At 53.4% G+C, this 17,360-nt stretch overlaps 5 protein-coding genes across 5 annotated transcripts; 2 read left to right on the top strand and 3 right to left on the bottom strand.

Annotated features, from left to right (window-relative positions):
• Positions 1 to 363: 363 nt before the first annotated feature.
• Positions 364 to 1,839, bottom strand: BO87DRAFT_351464 (aminotransferase class I/II-fold pyridoxal phosphate-dependent enzyme; the record flags this gene model as incomplete). The annotated part of the gene is given in 3 exon segments (XM_025621131.1): positions 364 to 780; positions 830 to 998; positions 1,013 to 1,839. The coding sequence occupies 3 exon segments, from the start codon at positions 1,837 to 1,839 to the stop codon at positions 364 to 366; spliced, it is 1,413 nt and encodes a 470-aa protein (XP_025483099.1).
• A 324-nt stretch (positions 1,840 to 2,163) lies between these two features.
• Positions 2,164 to 3,365, top strand: BO87DRAFT_447980 (uncharacterized protein; the record flags this gene model as incomplete). The annotated part of the gene is made up of 2 exons (XM_025628275.1): positions 2,164 to 2,329; positions 2,383 to 3,365. The coding sequence occupies 2 exons, from the start codon at positions 2,164 to 2,166 to the stop codon at positions 3,363 to 3,365; spliced, it is 1,149 nt and encodes a 382-aa protein (XP_025483098.1).
• A 74-nt stretch (positions 3,366 to 3,439) lies between these two features.
• Positions 3,440 to 6,786, bottom strand: BO87DRAFT_422494 (acetyl-CoA synthetase-like protein; the record flags this gene model as incomplete). The annotated part of the gene is made up of 4 exons (XM_025627119.1): positions 3,440 to 4,004; positions 4,208 to 5,876; positions 5,938 to 6,555; positions 6,747 to 6,786. 4 exons carry the CDS (start codon positions 6,784 to 6,786, stop codon positions 3,440 to 3,442), a joined length of 2,892 nt encoding a protein of 963 aa, XP_025483097.1.
• Positions 6,787 to 7,272: 486 nt separating this feature from the next.
• On the top strand, positions 7,273 to 7,938 carry BO87DRAFT_422493 (uncharacterized protein; the record flags this gene model as incomplete). The annotated part of the gene is made up of 1 exon (XM_025627118.1): positions 7,273 to 7,938. One exon carries the CDS (start codon positions 7,273 to 7,275, stop codon positions 7,936 to 7,938), a length of 666 nt encoding a protein of 221 aa, XP_025483096.1.
• A 720-nt stretch (positions 7,939 to 8,658) lies between these two features.
• On the bottom strand, positions 8,659 to 17,115 carry BO87DRAFT_404034 (uncharacterized protein; the record flags this gene model as incomplete). The annotated part of the gene is made up of 13 exons (XM_025625824.1): positions 16,659 to 17,115; positions 16,501 to 16,606; positions 16,281 to 16,443; positions 15,879 to 16,227; positions 15,577 to 15,818; positions 14,822 to 15,518; positions 14,616 to 14,770; positions 11,851 to 14,564; positions 11,705 to 11,790; positions 11,552 to 11,644; positions 9,873 to 11,476; positions 8,850 to 9,816; positions 8,659 to 8,813 (listed from the first exon to the last, which is right to left on the bottom strand). The coding sequence occupies exons 1-13, from the start codon at positions 17,068 to 17,070 to the stop codon at positions 8,659 to 8,661; spliced, it is 7,743 nt and encodes a 2,580-aa protein (XP_025483095.1). The 5' UTR covers positions 17,071 to 17,115.
• Between the last annotated feature and the right edge of the window lie 245 nt (positions 17,116 to 17,360).

Raw genomic sequence — 17,360 nt, 5'->3', positions numbered from 1 at the left:
CACATGAATATGGCAATGCGCAAAGTTGATCGCCTTTTTTTCTGAGCTCCAGATGGAGCGTTTCGTGAAAGCATAGGAATCGGAAATATATATGTCTACAAAATCTTAGCCCTGCACGGTGCCCCCTCAGCCTAGGTCTGTCATCGAAAGCATCGACACTGTATCAGAAAGACCAGACCCAGCAGGTTTACGGTGAATGGCTGCCTTCAGTCATCTAGCTTACTGTGTTACAGTAAGTGTAGGTCTTATGCTAACAAACTCGGAGGCAACCAGTAGGTATTAGCCTACCATGCTGAATATAATCTTACTCCTGTCCAACTGGGGACGCTATTTTGCAAACAAAGCCTCTTGACTAGCTACGTCTCAAGTATTCATGGCATACACCCGGCGTGCCGCACTCGGCAAGACATTGTCCGTCTGGCCGTCCTCAATCACCAACATTTCCTGAGCCCACTCGCAAATGGCATTTGCCAACGTCTCCGCTTGATCCAGATCATTATGGGCGTGGAAGACCAGGCGCACCCGACTTTTCCCTTTGGGTACTACCGGGAAGGAAATGTTATAGGCGTTGATATTGTTGATCATCAGATGGAAGAAGAGGTACAGCTCGTGTTTTGGACGAGTCAGTACCGGCACGATGTGAGTGAGGTGCTTGATGCTCTCGTAGTCCTCGGCGAGGGGAATGTTGAGGATTCCCTGGTCCACGGCTTCATCCCATACAGGATGGGCGGTGATGGTTTCGAGAAAGTGCCGGACACTGCTCTGGATTTTTTGTATTGGCTGGAGCTTGTGAGCTAGACATTGTCTCATCCAGGAAGGGAAGAGATACCTCTTCGGCCTCGTTATTCTCCAGCAAGCGGTACCCCGCGCGCATGGACGCCACCATGGGGAACGACGGTGCGCCGCTGTAGATGGCAAACCGGGCATTGCTGATCAGCCGATTTCGAATCGTCTTGTTGCAGAGTATCACACCTGTACTGAACTTAGCGCAGTCTCGTCTCATGCGTCTCACTGACCTCCAGTCGATCCCAACGCTTTACTGCACACATGGATGCGAATCGCAATCTCCTTCTCCAGCCCCAACATATTAACCAGCCCTGCCCCCCTCGGCCCCATCACCCCATTACTATGAGCCTCATCGATGATGAACTGTGCATTCCCAAGCGGAAATAGGTCCTTGACCATCTGCAACATCTCCTCGAGCGGACAGATATCCCCATCCATACTATAAACTGACTCAATCGCAATGAGAATCGAAAAGCGGCCCTCCGCAAACCCCGGATACCCCTTCACCTCCCCAAGAAGCTCCCTTAGCGAATCCGGATCATTATGCCGAAACGCCAACCGGTGCTGGGCCAGCGAAACCTTCATCCCCTCATGCGTACTCGCATGGACCGCCTCATCGTAAACAATCGCATCCCCAGGCAGCGTCACAGCGGCCACAGTCCCCGCATTGGCCATGTACCCGGAATGCGCGATATATGCTGTCTCGGCGCCGTGGAACGCCGCAATCTCCTTCTCCGTCTGGATGAGGTAATCGTAGTTGCCGTACTGGACGCGGGAACCCGAGGCACTGAGCCGGAAGTCCTCGTACTGGCTTAGCTCGCCCTGGAATGCTTCGCGGATGCGGCCGGTGCGGTTGAAGGAGAGGAAGTCGCTGGAGGTGAAGTCGAGGACGGAGTCGTCCCAGCGGGGCTTGGCGACGAAGAGGCTGTGGTCGGCGCGGGCGAGGTCCATGGCTTGTTCAAGGTTGCGGTAGAAGGCTGGTTGGTGTTTCATGCTTGTTGCGCGGGGCTTGTGGTCTTGCAGCCATTGGGTGAGCATACGGTCGGCGTACATTGTGAGGGTTGGTCGATTGAATCAGGATTCCGGCGGTGGGGTAAGGGTCAGGTGTGTAAGATGGGATAGGATGGGAGGGATGATGTGGTGTTCAATCAGGCGATATGGATACTGCATATTGAGGATATTGCTACTGTAACTATCTTTACTGGCTAGACTGCCATGTCGGACACTCAAGTCTCCATTACAGCGCTAGTGGCTTATTGCTTCTGCTTAGTTGAGAGCTTAGTGTTGAGCTTACTGGATCCATACAGACCAGCGCCATGGCATAAGCTAAGTTGTCTTACTGTATTTAGTGTATCTGCAAGCCATAAGCCGTAAGCTATGCCACTAGCTTACGAGTGCCGATCTGTTCGGGGCATTCCTTTCTACTCAACCCATACAAGACAGGAGGCCCAATTCTCCAGCAGACACAAACTCTCCAAGATAGCATTGCCATCCATCCTCCTCACCCATCACACAATTCCAGACCCAGCATCAGCCCTAGAAAGTAAGACCGCACATCCCATCTACCATCAAGCACTAACCACCTTTCCAACCCAGCCGCCTCTTCCCTCTCCCCCTTCCCCCTCAAAGGCCCAGCCGTAACCCTTGAACCCATCACCCCGCAACACATCCCCTCGCTCTTCCGCGGCCTCAACTTCCCCAAAAACAACCCGATAATTGACTACATCGCCAACTTCCACTACATCCAAACGGAATCCGACCTCGCCACCCACATCGCCAGCACACTCTCCAAAAACCCGTCGCTAACCTTCCTCGCCCTGCGCGCAAATCCCCACGTCCTGAACCCGCCCTTCCCTCCCACCCTAACGCCCACAACGGCCTCAGATTCCCACACCGCTGTCCTCGGAATCCTAGGGTACAGAACCCACCCACCCAGCCGCACCATCCAACTCGACGATTTCGTCTTCGCGCCAGAACTCCAGCGCACTTATGCCTCCACCGAAGCGCATTACCTGCAATTGGTGCATCTCTTCGAACACCAGGATTTCACGTGCGCGCGCGTGTGGCTCAAGTCGCATGCGATGAATGTCCAATCCCGCGCGCATACGGAGCGCTTATGGTATGTATTTGAGGGGACGATACGCAAGGATAATGTGAGTCGGTGGGGCACGCCGCGGGATTCGGATGTGCTGAGTATGTTGGATGACGAGTGGAAGGGTAATAAGGTCATGGTGGGGCGGTGGTTGGATAAGGGGAATTTTGGGGAGGATGGGGAGCAGGTCAAGTCTATGGGTGAGGTGAGGAGGGAGGTGGAGGAGGAGAGGAAGAGAGGAGAAGGTGAAGAGCTTGCTCTAGGGTGGATGGCGTCCTTGTCTGCCCGCTGCGACGAGGTGTTTGGGACAAAGGGTATATCATATATCTTAGCTCCTGTAGCTTCGTTCGAGTTGTCGTGTTTCGGGTCAAGCCAGTTTTGCGCAGTCTTGCTTTGTACATCTACGTCAAGCCATTTCACAGCAATAGAGGTGCACAGTAGCCAAGAATATCCGTATCCGTATCCGTCAAATAGATTTGGCGGGTAAAGGCTTCAAAGCGAATGACAGTTACGGGATGAAATACATCGAACTTAATGAATCAATATGAACTCACATACTGGCTAACTACTGCCACTCATCAAATGTCCCAGCCTCATACTCCCCTCCGCACCCGCCAACCTCTCCAACATCCCCACCGCAAAAGCACCCACCTCCTCAGCCCACCCCAAATCCACCACCCTTGTATCAATCTCTAGCTCACCTTGAATCTCCCCCGTCCCCGTCTCCGCCGGCTGCACCCTCCAAACCATGCCAATGGACTCCGCCTGCGCTGTCATCCGATGATGTACTTCCCAGCTGCGCGGCCCCGACGGCATATACAGGAACGCCTGCACGCCGGTGTTAAAATACGGCTCCGGGTAGATCGAGCGGTCGAGCGACTGGCAGAGATTCTCCAGCTCCGCGACCCGGTGGAGTGTGCTGTGCATCTCGCCCAACCATTGTTGCACTGTTGAGGTGGTGGGCAGAGTTGTTGTGAACGGAACGCGGGAGTTCATGGCTGCGACGAGAGACGGTGCTGCGGGCCAGGGGACCATGCGACCTGAGCGGCTGAGGAAGAATGAGGCAGTAGGATGGCCGGTGTAGTTTGCTAGGACGAGGGCCCATGCGGCGAAGATCAAGGTCGCGCTGGATATGTTTTACCCGTTCACTGATGCTTCTACGGAGGCTACGGTTTCCCGGGTCGTATATGACATCCTGTGCCAGGCGTCGCTATTCAAAGGAGCGGGTATTTGCGGTGGTTGGATGTCGAACATTGACTGTTTACACAGCGGCTCCATCATGCCCTTCCGGCAGCGTCGAGATTTTCCGTCTTGTATTTTGCCATGAACCGAGCGTAGTCGGCGATGCGGGGGCCCGGAGTCACTACTCCTTTGGTGAGGGCTTGCTCCAGGTCGGACGTGAGATTGATGAAGGAAAAGATATCCATGAGGACGTGGTGTAGACGCCAGACGAAGCCGATGGCTTTGCAGCTGCTGTTGGGTCCCGGCGCGTAGACGCAGGTCATGTCGGAGTATGGGACGTCTAGACGGACACTCTGCAGATTCCGGTGGTGAGCCCAGACCTGCTCCTCGATGGACAGGAGGGTGTTGTCGAAGTCGTCGGCTTCGACGATAACCTCCTGCCAATCCAGGTTCACGTGGTCCAAGTCGTGCAGTGTCCATGTTTGCAGGTCGTATCGCGTCTTGAACACGCTGTGCGCCGCGAGAGTCGTGGCCCACGCAACTTGCAGTTCGCGGGGCGTTGGAACGGCATCCTGCGTCCCTGTAAACCTGCCACTGACGACGAGAGCATTTGACATGGGGTTCTGCGCAGACTGCGCCAACATTAGTCTGTGCATGTCGGTAGCTGGTGCTGCATCTGACAATGGTGCGATGCCATTACCACTACAATTGCACTCGACTAGCTTGAGCTGTGCGTGGATCTTCGTGAGCTTTGCTTCCAGGTGGTCGATGGTGTCTTCGCGAATGATTTTGAGAACGCTGGTAGCATAACCCTGCTGCATCAGAGCCTTGGACGCGAGTATAGCCGCCAGCGAGTGACCTCCCAGTCGACTGAAAGACGATGCCCTGGTGAGATTTTGGAAGGGGACGTGAAGGCACTTGGCGAACGCCCACCGCAGCGCACCATAGGACGAGCTGCATACAAAGGTGTCCAAATCTGCGTCCTCTTGCGCCATTCTATCTTCCAATTGACCGTTCAGCGCGACCCGATCCACCTTCCCGTGCGCTGTGAGAGGGAATTGGTCCAGCGCCACGAACTCATCCGGGACCACAAACTGGTCAAAGTTGTATCTCATAAACTCACGTAGCCCCTCGAGGTCGACAGTAGCCGGTTGCACGAAGCCCATTAGTTTATTGCGCCACATGAAAGCAGACGCTGCCCGAACGTTGCTGAATCGGAGCATCCCAGTTTCGACCTCCGTCTCCAGGTTGATGAGGAATCCACGATTCTTCACCATGCGGTCTGCCCGACCATTCCATAATAGTCCTGTTTTCGTCCTCCTAGCCAAGTCACCGGTCCTGTATGCGCGCTTCCCATTCCAGCTGATAAACTTCTTATCTGTAAGCTCGGGGTTGTTCAGGTATCCCGCGGCCAAACAGGGACCCGATATCAAGATCTCGCCAACATCGCTTTCTCTCAGGTTCTCGTCTACGAGATCAACCTGCACTCCGGGGATAATCACGCCTAGATCTGGCTCTGAGTCTGCTGTTACTCTTCCAAAGGCGATAACAATGGTCGCCTCTGAGGGGCCGTAAGTATGGATCACTTTTCGCGTGGGGGTAATCCATTGACGCGCGATGTCGAAGTTGGGGGCCTCGGCACCCAGATAGAGACTGCGCGCCTTGTCGAAAGGCCCAGCTGGATGCAACGTGGCAAGCATCGACGGGGTCAATATTAGATTATCGCAGGTCGTGGCCAATTCGGGGAATGTTGACCACGAGGCCATAACCAAGGCTCCACCCCTGGTGATTGTTGTCCAGATGGTCGCCGCACATGCTGGCTAATCTTCAGCTACCAAACCACTGGGTAGGCTCATGCAGGGACTTATGCCGCTTACCGTCAAACGAAATGGAAAAGGCCAGCAACACACGTTCCCCGGGAGCCGTGTTAAAACAGTCCCCGCCGGTCAATGACACAAATTTGGAGAGAGCCTGATAATAGATCATCACCCCCTTTGGTTTTCCCGTGGTGCCAGACGTAAAAGTGATATACACCAGTGCATTCGTATCAAGACCTCGACGGATGGCGTCCAACTGGCTACATGTATCATTCATGTTATCAAAGGACGATTGAAGCCATGGTTCTTGGAAGAAGACAATCACTGGTACGCGTTGGGTGTCTGTCTGGCTGGTTGCAATGCCCACCCGCGGCGAGATGTCCTTGAGCGTGGCGTCGATTCTTGCATTGCTCCAGGCTGCCATGTCAATGGGCACATAGCAAGCACCAACCCTGAGGACGCCCAAAATAGCAGGCAGAAGCTCCAAGGACACCTGGGAGAAGATTGGGATCTTGTCGCCAGGTCCAGCTCCAACTGAAAGCAGGGCTTGACTGACGTGCAGGGATGCATCTCGTAAACCGGCATAGCTGAGCCTTTGCCCGTTCCACTCCACTGCAGTTGCCTCTGGTGTGCACGTTGCCCAGGCGTCGACGAGGTCAACAACGGTTGTCTCGATGGCTATTGTCGGGGTAAACTATAGCCAACACCCCCGGAAGTAGTTCCAGGGAGGGCACTTCTTCTGTTGTATACTGTAATAGAAAAGATAGAAATATACCAAGGTAAAGCTAAAATATCGACAGACTTTAGATAGTGTGCTTACTGCTTAGTACGCCTCACTAAGCACGGCGGAATTAGAGAGTAAGCATCACTGCGCAGATCCCAGTCAAGAGGCTGGAGCAGGCGTTGCATGTCGATACGCACGATCCTCCTCTAATACTTGAGCAGCCGCAACGAGGATGGTAAACTGGCAAATCCACTGTCTAGCCTAACTTGAAATTCCTGATCAGCGCCAACGTGCCGAAATTCCGGTCTGTGCTCGGCGATGAGTCTTTTCAAGTTTCGTTCTGTCAAGACCATTCCGGACTCGCGGCGCAAATAACGGTCTCGATGCAATAGACATCTGGGTATGCCAGGGGGGTGAAGTGACCGAGGAGCTACCGGATCAGAGGCTGGGTCGGGATCAGGACTCTCCAAAAGCTCTGCTGGTGAGCGACGCCAAGCACATACCTGAGGTCGAAAAGCTGCTCAAGAATCGCTTGACTGGTATTCACGCAGTACCCAAACAAGAAAATCAATCAGATTCGTCCTGGGTGGTGTCGACGCTCCAGGAAGGAGAGATGCTTTATGCTCAGGGTTGGGCCCGCGGCGCACTCCACCACAACGAAAACGATCCCAATGCCGACGAGACGGTCGTACTTATTGGTGCGGGGATTTATGAATCTTGTCACGCCAGAGTTCCTCGCTACCCGTGGGTTTCAAGTGCGGATTATAGACGCCAACCCGGATCCTCGGACCTGCAAGGACTGGTCTCGTTTGGGGGTTACCCACGGGGGCTTCAATGCCCGCATGTTCACGTACACCGAAGCGGATAGCTACAACGAGAGAAGTAGCTCCATCTATCGTCATATGCGCCATGTCTTCTGCAAGGTCAGTCTCAACGGCGGCTGGAGTCTGAAACCCCCGTCGAGTTTCACGGCGGCCGAGATCGCCTGGGTCAATTCCTTTGAGCAGACTCCGACTTGGTTGGCACAATCGATGAAAGAAGACATCTACTTTGTCAACCGGGAAGCTGCAAAGCTCTGGAATGAGTACATGAACCGCGCCCCGGAGCTCTTCAATGTTGTCTCGCTCCACGCCGACATTCTGCGCTTATATGCCGAAGACGTCGCTCTGGATGCGGCTACTGAGGTGAACCAAGGCCTATGGTCGCTCATGGATGAGATCTCCCAATCCGAGCTCGTGAGGGAATACCCCGGGTTTGCTGCGGCTGCCAGGCCCAAGGAACTTGCCGCTGCGCTTGCCGCGCAAGGTTTTACCCTCATGGTTACGGTAAATTTGTGACTACAAGAAGGAATCGATCATACAAGCTCTACTGTGTCCTTCTGAAGATAAGCCGGCATTCTTCAAATCTTTATGTTATATCACAGTCTTATTCTCTATTGTATTATCAGTTAACCCTGGAATTAATATATCACGACTAGACTGGGTGACCCAATCCGCAAATCCGTCTCCAAGCCATGTCGAGTCCCCTTGGCTATGGGTTAATACCCTAGCTTATCCAGCATATTCTGGGCCTAGACAGGGATATATTCTTGAATATATAGATAGAGAATATATAGATCTACCTATCTATAACATAAAATATTAGGGTTACTAAGAAAACCTAGAGTTAGAGTTAATTTTATATTTTAGAGGATGGTACCCTGGATTGTACTGGTTAAATATATATATCCTACTTTTCAGTCTGAACTCAGGAGGCACCCCTATCCCCCTGATTGAGGCTATTCTGAGTATATATAATAGATAATATATAACATTTATATAGATAATTATCATAGTATCAAGTAGAATATACAGGTATCCCATAACCAATCCACGACCAGTCTAAAATTACACGACCGATCTAGGATATGGTGGGGACTTTGTATAAGGGATTTCAAATCTATATACTACATTTGACAACAAACTATACAGAACAACGTTTGGAGGCTACTCAACTAGGAAGAGAACCGGATAAGACATAGAAAAATCCGTTGGTTCGCTACTATTGCTATCGCCTATTCACCCCTCCTCCATCTGCACCGTAGGGCTCAACAGCGTGCTCTTGGTGGCGATTTTGGCGGCTAATGCAGTCAGAGGATCATTACTTAAAATATTAAACACACTAATGTCGGACTTGGCTTCCTTTAATATCCATGCGCGAACCTCCACCGCAACTAGACTGTCAATGCTGTAGCTGTTGGCTGGTCAACTGGCATCGAGATCCTCCAGCTCTATTATTATTGCTTTGGCCAGTTTCTGCATGAGCGCGCGACAAATAATATCCGACGGCTCTCCCATCGTCTGCGCGGCGGCCAGACTCTCGTGCAGGCCCTGGTCCACGTCCTCGGAGCTGACGGTGAACTCCTGGGTGTCAAAGATCCGCATGTGTGAGAAGCGCGCGTTCCTGAACCAGTACGGCTCCTTATGCCCGTTTTGGTTCAGTAAATCTCCGGTTGCCAGACCCGCAACAATCTGCGCAGGGATGGAATTGTTTATGGCCGCTTCGATGAGGGCGAGCACTTCCTGCTCACGCACACCGGTCATGGCACCTGTTTTGAGGTATGAGAGAATTTCGCCTTGCTCGGCCGTGATCCTGACCCCAAGGACGACACCCAGGTTGATTGACGTGGCATTGAGACCCAGCGCGCGTCGATGGTGGCAGATGGCGTCCTGGTACGTGTTGCCGGCGTTGTAGTTGCCCTGACCCCGAGAGCCGACAATGCCTCCCACGGACGAGAGACAGATGAAGAAATCCAGGTCCTTGGGGAGCAGATCGTGTAGGTTGCGTGTGGCTTGCACCTTCGGACGGATTGCCGCATGGTAGTCTTCGACGGTCATGTTCTCGAAGAACACATCCTGCAGGTGCATCGCGCATGTAACAACACCTCGGATGGGGGGAAATTCGACTGCAGCTTCCTTCAGCACGGCGTCCAGTTGACTTGCGTGGCTGATGTCGCAGGCATAGGCTTTGACATGCACGCCTTGAGCACGCAGATTGGCTAGGAGCTTCTTGGCTTCCGGCCGCTTGTCGCCGGACCGAGACGTGAAGATGAGGTTGCGGGCGCCCTGGTCTGCTATCTGCTGGGCCAGAGAACGTTCCAGTCCACCGAGCCCACCGGGGATCAAGTATGTTGCGTCGGCCGTGAGCTCAGCGGGGCGAGCCTTCTGAGGCACAACCTGTGATGATGCTCGTTAGTATAGATTGAGATCTTTTTCTAGGCATTACTACTCACCGGAACAAGATCATCATCGTTTGCCTGAAAGACCATCTTCCCGATGTGTTTACCCGTCTGCATTGTGCGGAAGACTTCTTCGATCTGGGAGAGATTGAAGGTCTTGAGAGGTTTTACAGGGCGGATGATGCCTTCGGATACCATCCTCATCATGTCCGCGATGATGCGGCCAAACAGGGGGATATTGTCGCGGTAGACGCTGAGCATGTTCACACCGCAGAAACGAATGTTGTTCATAAACGGTGCCATGTCTATGCCGGTATTGCCAACGATATCCTTCTTGCCCAGCTCGATAAACCGACCAAAAGGCGCAACGGCAAGCCAGGACTGACGAAGAGCCTCGCCGGCCAGAGAGTTGAGAACAACGTCCACACCTTTCCCGTTAGTCATTCGCTTGATACCCTGGGCAAAGCTGAGGTCACGACTGTTGAAGATATGGTCCTTTGCGATTCCGTATTCCTTCACGAGGAATCGTTTCTTTTTCTCTGATGACACGGTGACGAAGATCTCGGCTCCAATATACTGGCAGAGGATGATGGCCGCTTGTCCAAGACCTCCAGCCGCAGCATGAATCAGCACACTCTCGCCCTTCTGCAAATGGGCCACGTCAAATAGGGAGTAGTAGACCGTGCTGTAGATACAAGGGATGGATGCCGCGTCTTCAAAGGACATGTCGTCGGGGATCTTTTGGAACATCTCCTCCGGGTTGCGCAGGAAGTTACGGAAGCATCCCAGTCGGAAGGTGATCACTCGATCTCCTACTTTGTACTTGGTGACTCCGGCCCCCACGCGCGCCACTATACCGCTGCACTCGACGCCCAGATCCGTGTCGGCAATCTGGCCCATGGCGATCATGACATCGTGGAAGTTCATCCCCATGGCCTTGACGGCAATCTCGACCTGGCTGGGCTTCAACGGCTGGGAGTATTCCTCGTCGTTCACAAACTGGAACGTGTCCAACATGCCTGGGCTTTTAATAGCCAATGCCAGGGGCCGACCATGTTGTTTGAAGGACATAGGAACTGCATCCGGTGTCTCGGTGATGGAGGAAAGCATCTCGTTGACGGGCGCATCCGGGTTCAGACGGACCGTGTGAATCGTTCCATTTCGGAGAGCATATTCCCAGTCAGGGTGCTCGACGTTCTTTGCCTCCACGCCTGACTGCAGCACACTGTTGATGGCCAGCACCGTGGCTGGATCATCGATACCGACGCCGGGATCCAGGTCCAGTGTGGTGAGCTGCATATGAGGGATCTCGCCTCTGATGGTGCGACCAAGACCCGCAATGATATTCCCCTCGGGTGTAGAGCTTTCCATGGCCGCACCCCGCGTCAGCCATAATGTGGATTCAGACTGGAGGATCATGCGTTTGACGGCTTCAAACTCTTTCCGGCTGGCCTGATACAACAGCGGAGTGTCTTCTTCCAAGAACGAGATGCATGCCTTCCCTGCTAGCTCGTGCTGGTCAAGCTGCTCCATGGAGATTAGTTCAGCCTTTGTACCTTTCCCGGCGAGCGCTTCAATTAGCTTGGAACAGAGTCCCGTGACGGACGGGGTGGGCTCAGCAGGATGAACAAGCACAGCATTCTTGGGAAGCCCTGGCGCTGGTGTCTCTGGAACGGCGGACGAAAGCATGAGGGAGACGGAGTATTACTCTTCAATTTTGTGGTCCCGGAAACACATGTCCAGCCCGCTGAATCCGGCTTGTCTGAGTGCTGTTTCCCATTCGTTTTCGGACAGTCTTGGCCCGTACTTGCGACCGTCATTTTCTCCTGTGGAGTGTCATTAGCGATCTCTGCAGTTACGTTCATCGTATTCTGGAATAGGCATACCCATCCACCATCCTGATAGAGTACCGAAGATCATTGGGATCCGGGCCAATGTGCAAGTGAGCTCCCCGAGAAGCAGAACTCCTCCTCTGTGGTGGAGTTAGACACCGACGGCGATGAAGTACATTCGGAGAACAAGGTGTACTTACGGTTTGAGCATATTCCTACAGTTCGTCAAGCAGGTACTGATGGAAGACGTCGCATGCAGCACGTTGTTGGCAATGACCAGATCATAGTGGCCCATGGGCATCCCCTGCGCCGCAGCGTCCTTCTCGATATTGAGGACTTTGTACTGCAGGAACGGCGCCCAGGGTGCGAACTCCTCCGATGCCTTCTCAAAGAAACCACTGCTGATGTCAGTAAATGTGTAGGACTGGAGACGCATCGAGGTATCGTGACGGTTTCCCAGCGCCTCCAGGACCACCGAGGTTGTGCCTCCTGTGCCCGCTCCCACTTCGAGAATCTTGAGGTCTTTCTTATGGGACAGCAGCTGGACATATTTGGCGATGATGGGATTCCACTTGTTGACACCAATTCCGTTGCGGTAGTACTGGGTGAGCAAGTCACCCTCCCGCATGAGCTGCAGTGGCTCTAGCTCTCCTCGAAGGATTTTGTCGTAGTCAGTCCCAAGGCAGCACATGAGCTTTCCATCCACGGTGGAGGCCGCTGCTCGCGAGAGGACTTCCTCGTCAAACGAGTCGGTCGTGTTGAGCCAATCCACGTTGGGGATGCTCCGTTGGCAGTTCAGCTTTCCCTGCGTGGCTAGTTCATATTGATGCTGCATATACTTGTAGAAAATGCGATGGTGGGGTGCAAACGTCTGACTGTCTTCTGGGCCAAACTGCCGCAGAACACGCTTGCAAAGAATGAAAGACGCCAGCTCAAGAATCCGGATCACCTCAGAGTCGGCGTCTGGCACCTCCTGCCCATAACGCCCGAGCAACTCGACTGCGCGATCCAGCGGCAGATGCTCGAGATCGATATCCCAGGTCGGATGTGCACCCAGCTTCCGCAGGGACTTGGTAATGGTTTCGGCCGCCAGACTCTCTGTCATGGTCTCTAACGAGATATTTCGACAGCCTTCGATCACGATGAACGGCTCTTCCCACTCGCTGGTCGAGGCCGCAACCATGGCAATGGACTCGTTGAACCCGTACGGCTTCGACTTGGAGTAGCCGTAGAACCGAGTACCGGGGGAATTAGGGACCTTGGCGGAGATATACAAACTCTCGATGAACCGGGGGATCTTGGCACGGTCTAATTGCACTCCAGTAGGTGTCGAGGCCGGGATCATCATCTGGACGAATCCGTCCAAGCAGGCCGGATGAATCACATGAGGGTATTCAAAGTTCTCAGGCATGTATTTCTTGGTGTCTGGAACCTCCAGCATACAGTGGGCCTCGTAGTCCCCGGAGCTAATATGGACGAGTGTCGTGAACGAAGGACCCCATTGGAGACCGAGTTCGGCCATAGCCGCATAGACCTGTCGCGGGTCATCTGGCTTGAATCCAGCGTTAGCTAGTCTGTGATACTCAGCGCGGTGGCGGTTCTTTGCTTCCAGTTCCTCATCTGTAAAAGTGGTATTGGCCGCCTTTTTATACTGGACGGAGATGAGACCCGAGCAATGCTGGGACCAAACCCCCTGGCGAGTGCGGCACGAGATGGTGAATTCCTTCCAGTAAGCATCCGGAAGGCGCGAGCCCATCCGCCACGGTCTGAATTGGAGCTTGGTTTCGATCGGCTCATCTGCCGGCACCACCATGGCGGTACCAACGGACACATCGCGCAGTTGGAAACCTTCAATTTCCTTGCTCTTGTCGGAAATCTGCCGGATGCCTTCGATGGCCATGACCATCATCCCCGACAGCGGGTACAAGATCGATGACTGTACTTTGTGATGTTCAATCCAGGGCATCTCGGCCACTCGGAGATAGTTTCGCCAAGACGGCTCCAAGTCACTGCAATGCTCGCTCAGAGCACCCAGCAGATCGTGGCGAGGAAGCTTCCGCTGGCGGTATGCAGCCGAGATGGGGGATTCGTACCAGTAGCGTTGCATGTGATTCCAGGCAAACGGGGGAAGGTCCGTCAGGGGCACTGGCGGAGTAGCTCTCTTTCCTGGGGTGTTGGCCATGGTCACATCCACCGGATATCCATGTTGATTGAGCTTGCCCAGTGCTTCGAGGGCGGTTCTTGTGGCGTCATTCCCCCGCGACAGAACAGAGATATAGGGAATCGGGGTCTTGGTCCTCTCGTGCTGCAAGATCTGTTTGATCGGACCCTGCAACGCGGCATGAGGGCCCACCTCTAACAAGACGTTGATGAATGCCTCTTTGCGCGTTGTGCGTCTCTTGCGTGCAGAATACGACACGGCGGTGGATACAGCCTGCAGGAAGTTGACCGGACTGATCATATTGTCCACCCAGTAGTTGGGCCCAAGCTCGTCTGCGTCGATCAGCTTGCCAGTGACGGAGGAGAACATCGCGGCTCCGGAATCCCCTGCTTTTAAGGTCCTGATATCCTGGAGCGAACGGCGATATTCTTCTGCGATTGCCTTGACATGTGGCGAGTGATATGCCGTCTTCACGGTCAGCCTTCGCACAAACACCTTGGAAGCCTCGAGCAATTCCTGAACTTGAGTGATGGCGGCCGAGTCGCCGGATAAGGTGACATTCGTGGGGCTGTTGATGCAGGCGACCACCACCTCCCCGTCAGTGATCTTATTAAGGTACGGCTGGACAGCAGCTTCGCCGAGTCCAACAGCCATCATAGCCCCATCCCGGGTGATGGTGTTGGAGAGACGGCCGCGATGGTAGGCGATCTTCCACGCATCCTCTCTACTGATGGCACCTTTTGCATAGGCAGCCTACAATCCGTCAGCGAGTGCTCTTTTGCAAAGCGACCTTATATAGCTTACAGCAATTTCTCCGCTCGAGTGACCAATGACCGCCGTTGGACTGATGCTCCATTTAGCGAGTAGATCAACCAAGGCAACTTGGAGCGCTGTACATGTGGCCTGACTGATGGCCGCTTTGTTGATGCAAGACGTGTCCCTGTCACGCACGAACTCCACTGTTGAGGTTAATATGCTGCTTCAATGTAGGAGTGGATATCATTTCTTACAGAATAGATTCCACGTGCATCCCTCGCTTTCCAGGTATGCCGTGGCAGCTTCCAAACTCTGGCGGAAAGTAGCGTAGCAAAGAAGCTCCCTCCCCATTGCGTACCACTGGGCTCCCTGCCCGGTAAAGATGAATCCGAGCGAGGGCACCTGTGATGCTCTCAGGGGCTTGGGAACGCCCTGCTCCAGGAGTGAAACAAGTTCATCCACCGTGGACGCCACTGCATATGTTTTCCAAGACAGCCTGCTGCGACACTCGGACAAAGTATACACAAGGCTATCCAGGAAATCTTCCGGCAGTTCACCGCGCGTCTTATCAAGCAGGTATTTCAGTAGCGCTTTGGATGTTCTCTCTACCCCGTTCTGTTCGTGGGAAGACCAGTAGAAGAGCTTTGGTGCAGGTGCGATCTTTGCGATCTCCAGTGCCGTACTGCTGTAGCTCGTTCGGTCGCTCACATTACCGTCCACTTTCGACCAGGTACTATCTTGGCTCGAAATGGAGAGCAGATCGGAGAGAGTCTCAAGGTCCTCAATCTGACTGTCTGTGACGGTTCTGTGAGCACCTTTCAGCCCACGGCTCGTAAGATAATTGTAGGCATCATCCAGGATACAGTGCGCATTAGTACCGCCATAGCCGAACGAGTTGACACTTGCACGACGGAGGCCTTGCGTTGGCCAATAGGTCAATTTTGTTGGGACCTCAAAAACTTCGTCAGCCATAACTACCAGGTGCGAGGGGGTAAGGAATTAATCTCACAGTTATGTTCCACTCAGCCATTGGAATGCGAGGGTTTGGCTTCTCAAACCACAGATTAGGTGGAATGATTGCTTTTTCAAGTGCGTACACACTCTTGATCAAGCCAGCCAGACCACTCACGCCCTCCATATGACCGATATTAGTCTTGATCGAACCGATTGGAATTGGGTTATCCTTGGATCTGGACGCTCCAAATGTAGCTCCAATTGCAGATGCTTCCAGTGGATCACCGGCAGGCGTGCCTTTGGGTGTCTGTTAGCCTCTGAATGCGACCCTGAGGACTTAAGAAGAAGAGCTCATACCAGTTCCATGCGCCTCGAAATAGTTTGTCTCAGGAAAGTCAAGACCTGCCGACTGATAGGTGGTCCTGATCAATTCCTCCTGTGCTTCTGCAGAGGGCAAAGTGATGCCTGGGGTTTTGCCATCCTGATTCACACCAGTTCCTCGAATCACAGCCCGGATGACATTATTATCCCGGAGGGCATCCGCCAGAGGCTTCAGAGTGATGACAGCGGCACCTTCACCACGAGAGTATCCATTGGCCTTGTGATCGAAGGCCTGGCTCTTGCTGTCGGGACTGAGGAAATGCAGCGATGTCATTGCGATTTGCATCTCCGGCATGAGGAGAAGGTTAGTGCCACCCACCAGGGCCTGCAGGTCGGGTCAGTTATGGCACGTATCCTACATTTGGTGTACAAACATACAGTTTTGGATTCACCACTTCGAAGGCTTTGGCACGCCAGATGCAACGCAACCAGAGAGGAGGAACAGGCCGTGTCGAGACTGAGACTGGGCCCTTTGAGATCGAAGAACCATGAAATACGGTTGGATATCAGAGCCGCACCGTTTCCAGTGCCTTCGTACTTCCTATAGCTGGTGTAAGCAGGCTCGTACTTAAAACAGTACAGGATGGACCCGGCTTACGGAATATCCTCAGCATCATGCGAGCGAAGATTTGCGTAGTCCCTGGTAAACGAAGCCATGAAGCAGGCCATGGGTGAACCGGCAATCTCCTCAATGCGCAGACCGGCTAGTCAATATTAGCGACGCTATGTAACCCATCAATTGGGTGGGTGGAGTACCATTTTCCAAACTTTCATAGGCCACTTCCAGAGCGAGTCTTTGCTGCGGATCCATCGCATTGGCCTCCTGCGGGGTGATGGAAAAGAAAGGCGCATCGAAACAGGCCACGTCCTCCTGCATGTAATGGCCCCCTCGGACGTTCATGGTCCCCTGTCGTTCTGCATGCGGATGGTAGAAGGCGTCGATGTTGAATCGGTCCTTGGGCACTTCGCTCATGGCACTTTGACCCTTGCAAATCAGATCCCACAGTTTGTCGGGATTCGTAGCTTCGCCAGGGAATCTGCCACCAATTCCAATGATAGCGATCGGTTCGAGAGCGTCGTTGGCCATGATAGACGCCATGTTCCACGGGGTGACCCCATTTGTGCCGTTGGTATGGGGCATATCCGGGTCAGACATATACGGAGCCATTTTGAATGTACAAATATAAGGTATGCTAGCAGCAGCTTAACGCCAGTACACAGATATACCGTAGTTAATATGTGCCTATGTTCTCCATATTGCCGGTATTGTAGAAGATATATCATATGATATAGGGTCTAAAATCATCACCCAAGCCGATATTGTCAGCCGCAATACGAACCCCGAGGTTCCGCGCGGAGTAAACTCAGATTAAGCAAGAACACTCTCGAAAGCGAGATTGGATATCATGCTGTCAGACGACGGATTTCTCGACGGCTTATGGCCCCGGACTTCTGGGG

Source organism: Aspergillus neoniger, assembly GCF_003184625.1.
Source record: "Aspergillus neoniger CBS 115656 unplaced genomic scaffold BO87scaffold_5, whole genome shotgun sequence".
Classification (NCBI taxonomy): domain Eukaryota; kingdom Fungi; phylum Ascomycota; class Eurotiomycetes; order Eurotiales; family Aspergillaceae; genus Aspergillus; species Aspergillus neoniger.
The sequence above is the reverse complement of the archived record's forward strand: the minus strand, read 5'-3'. Positions and strand labels throughout refer to the sequence as shown.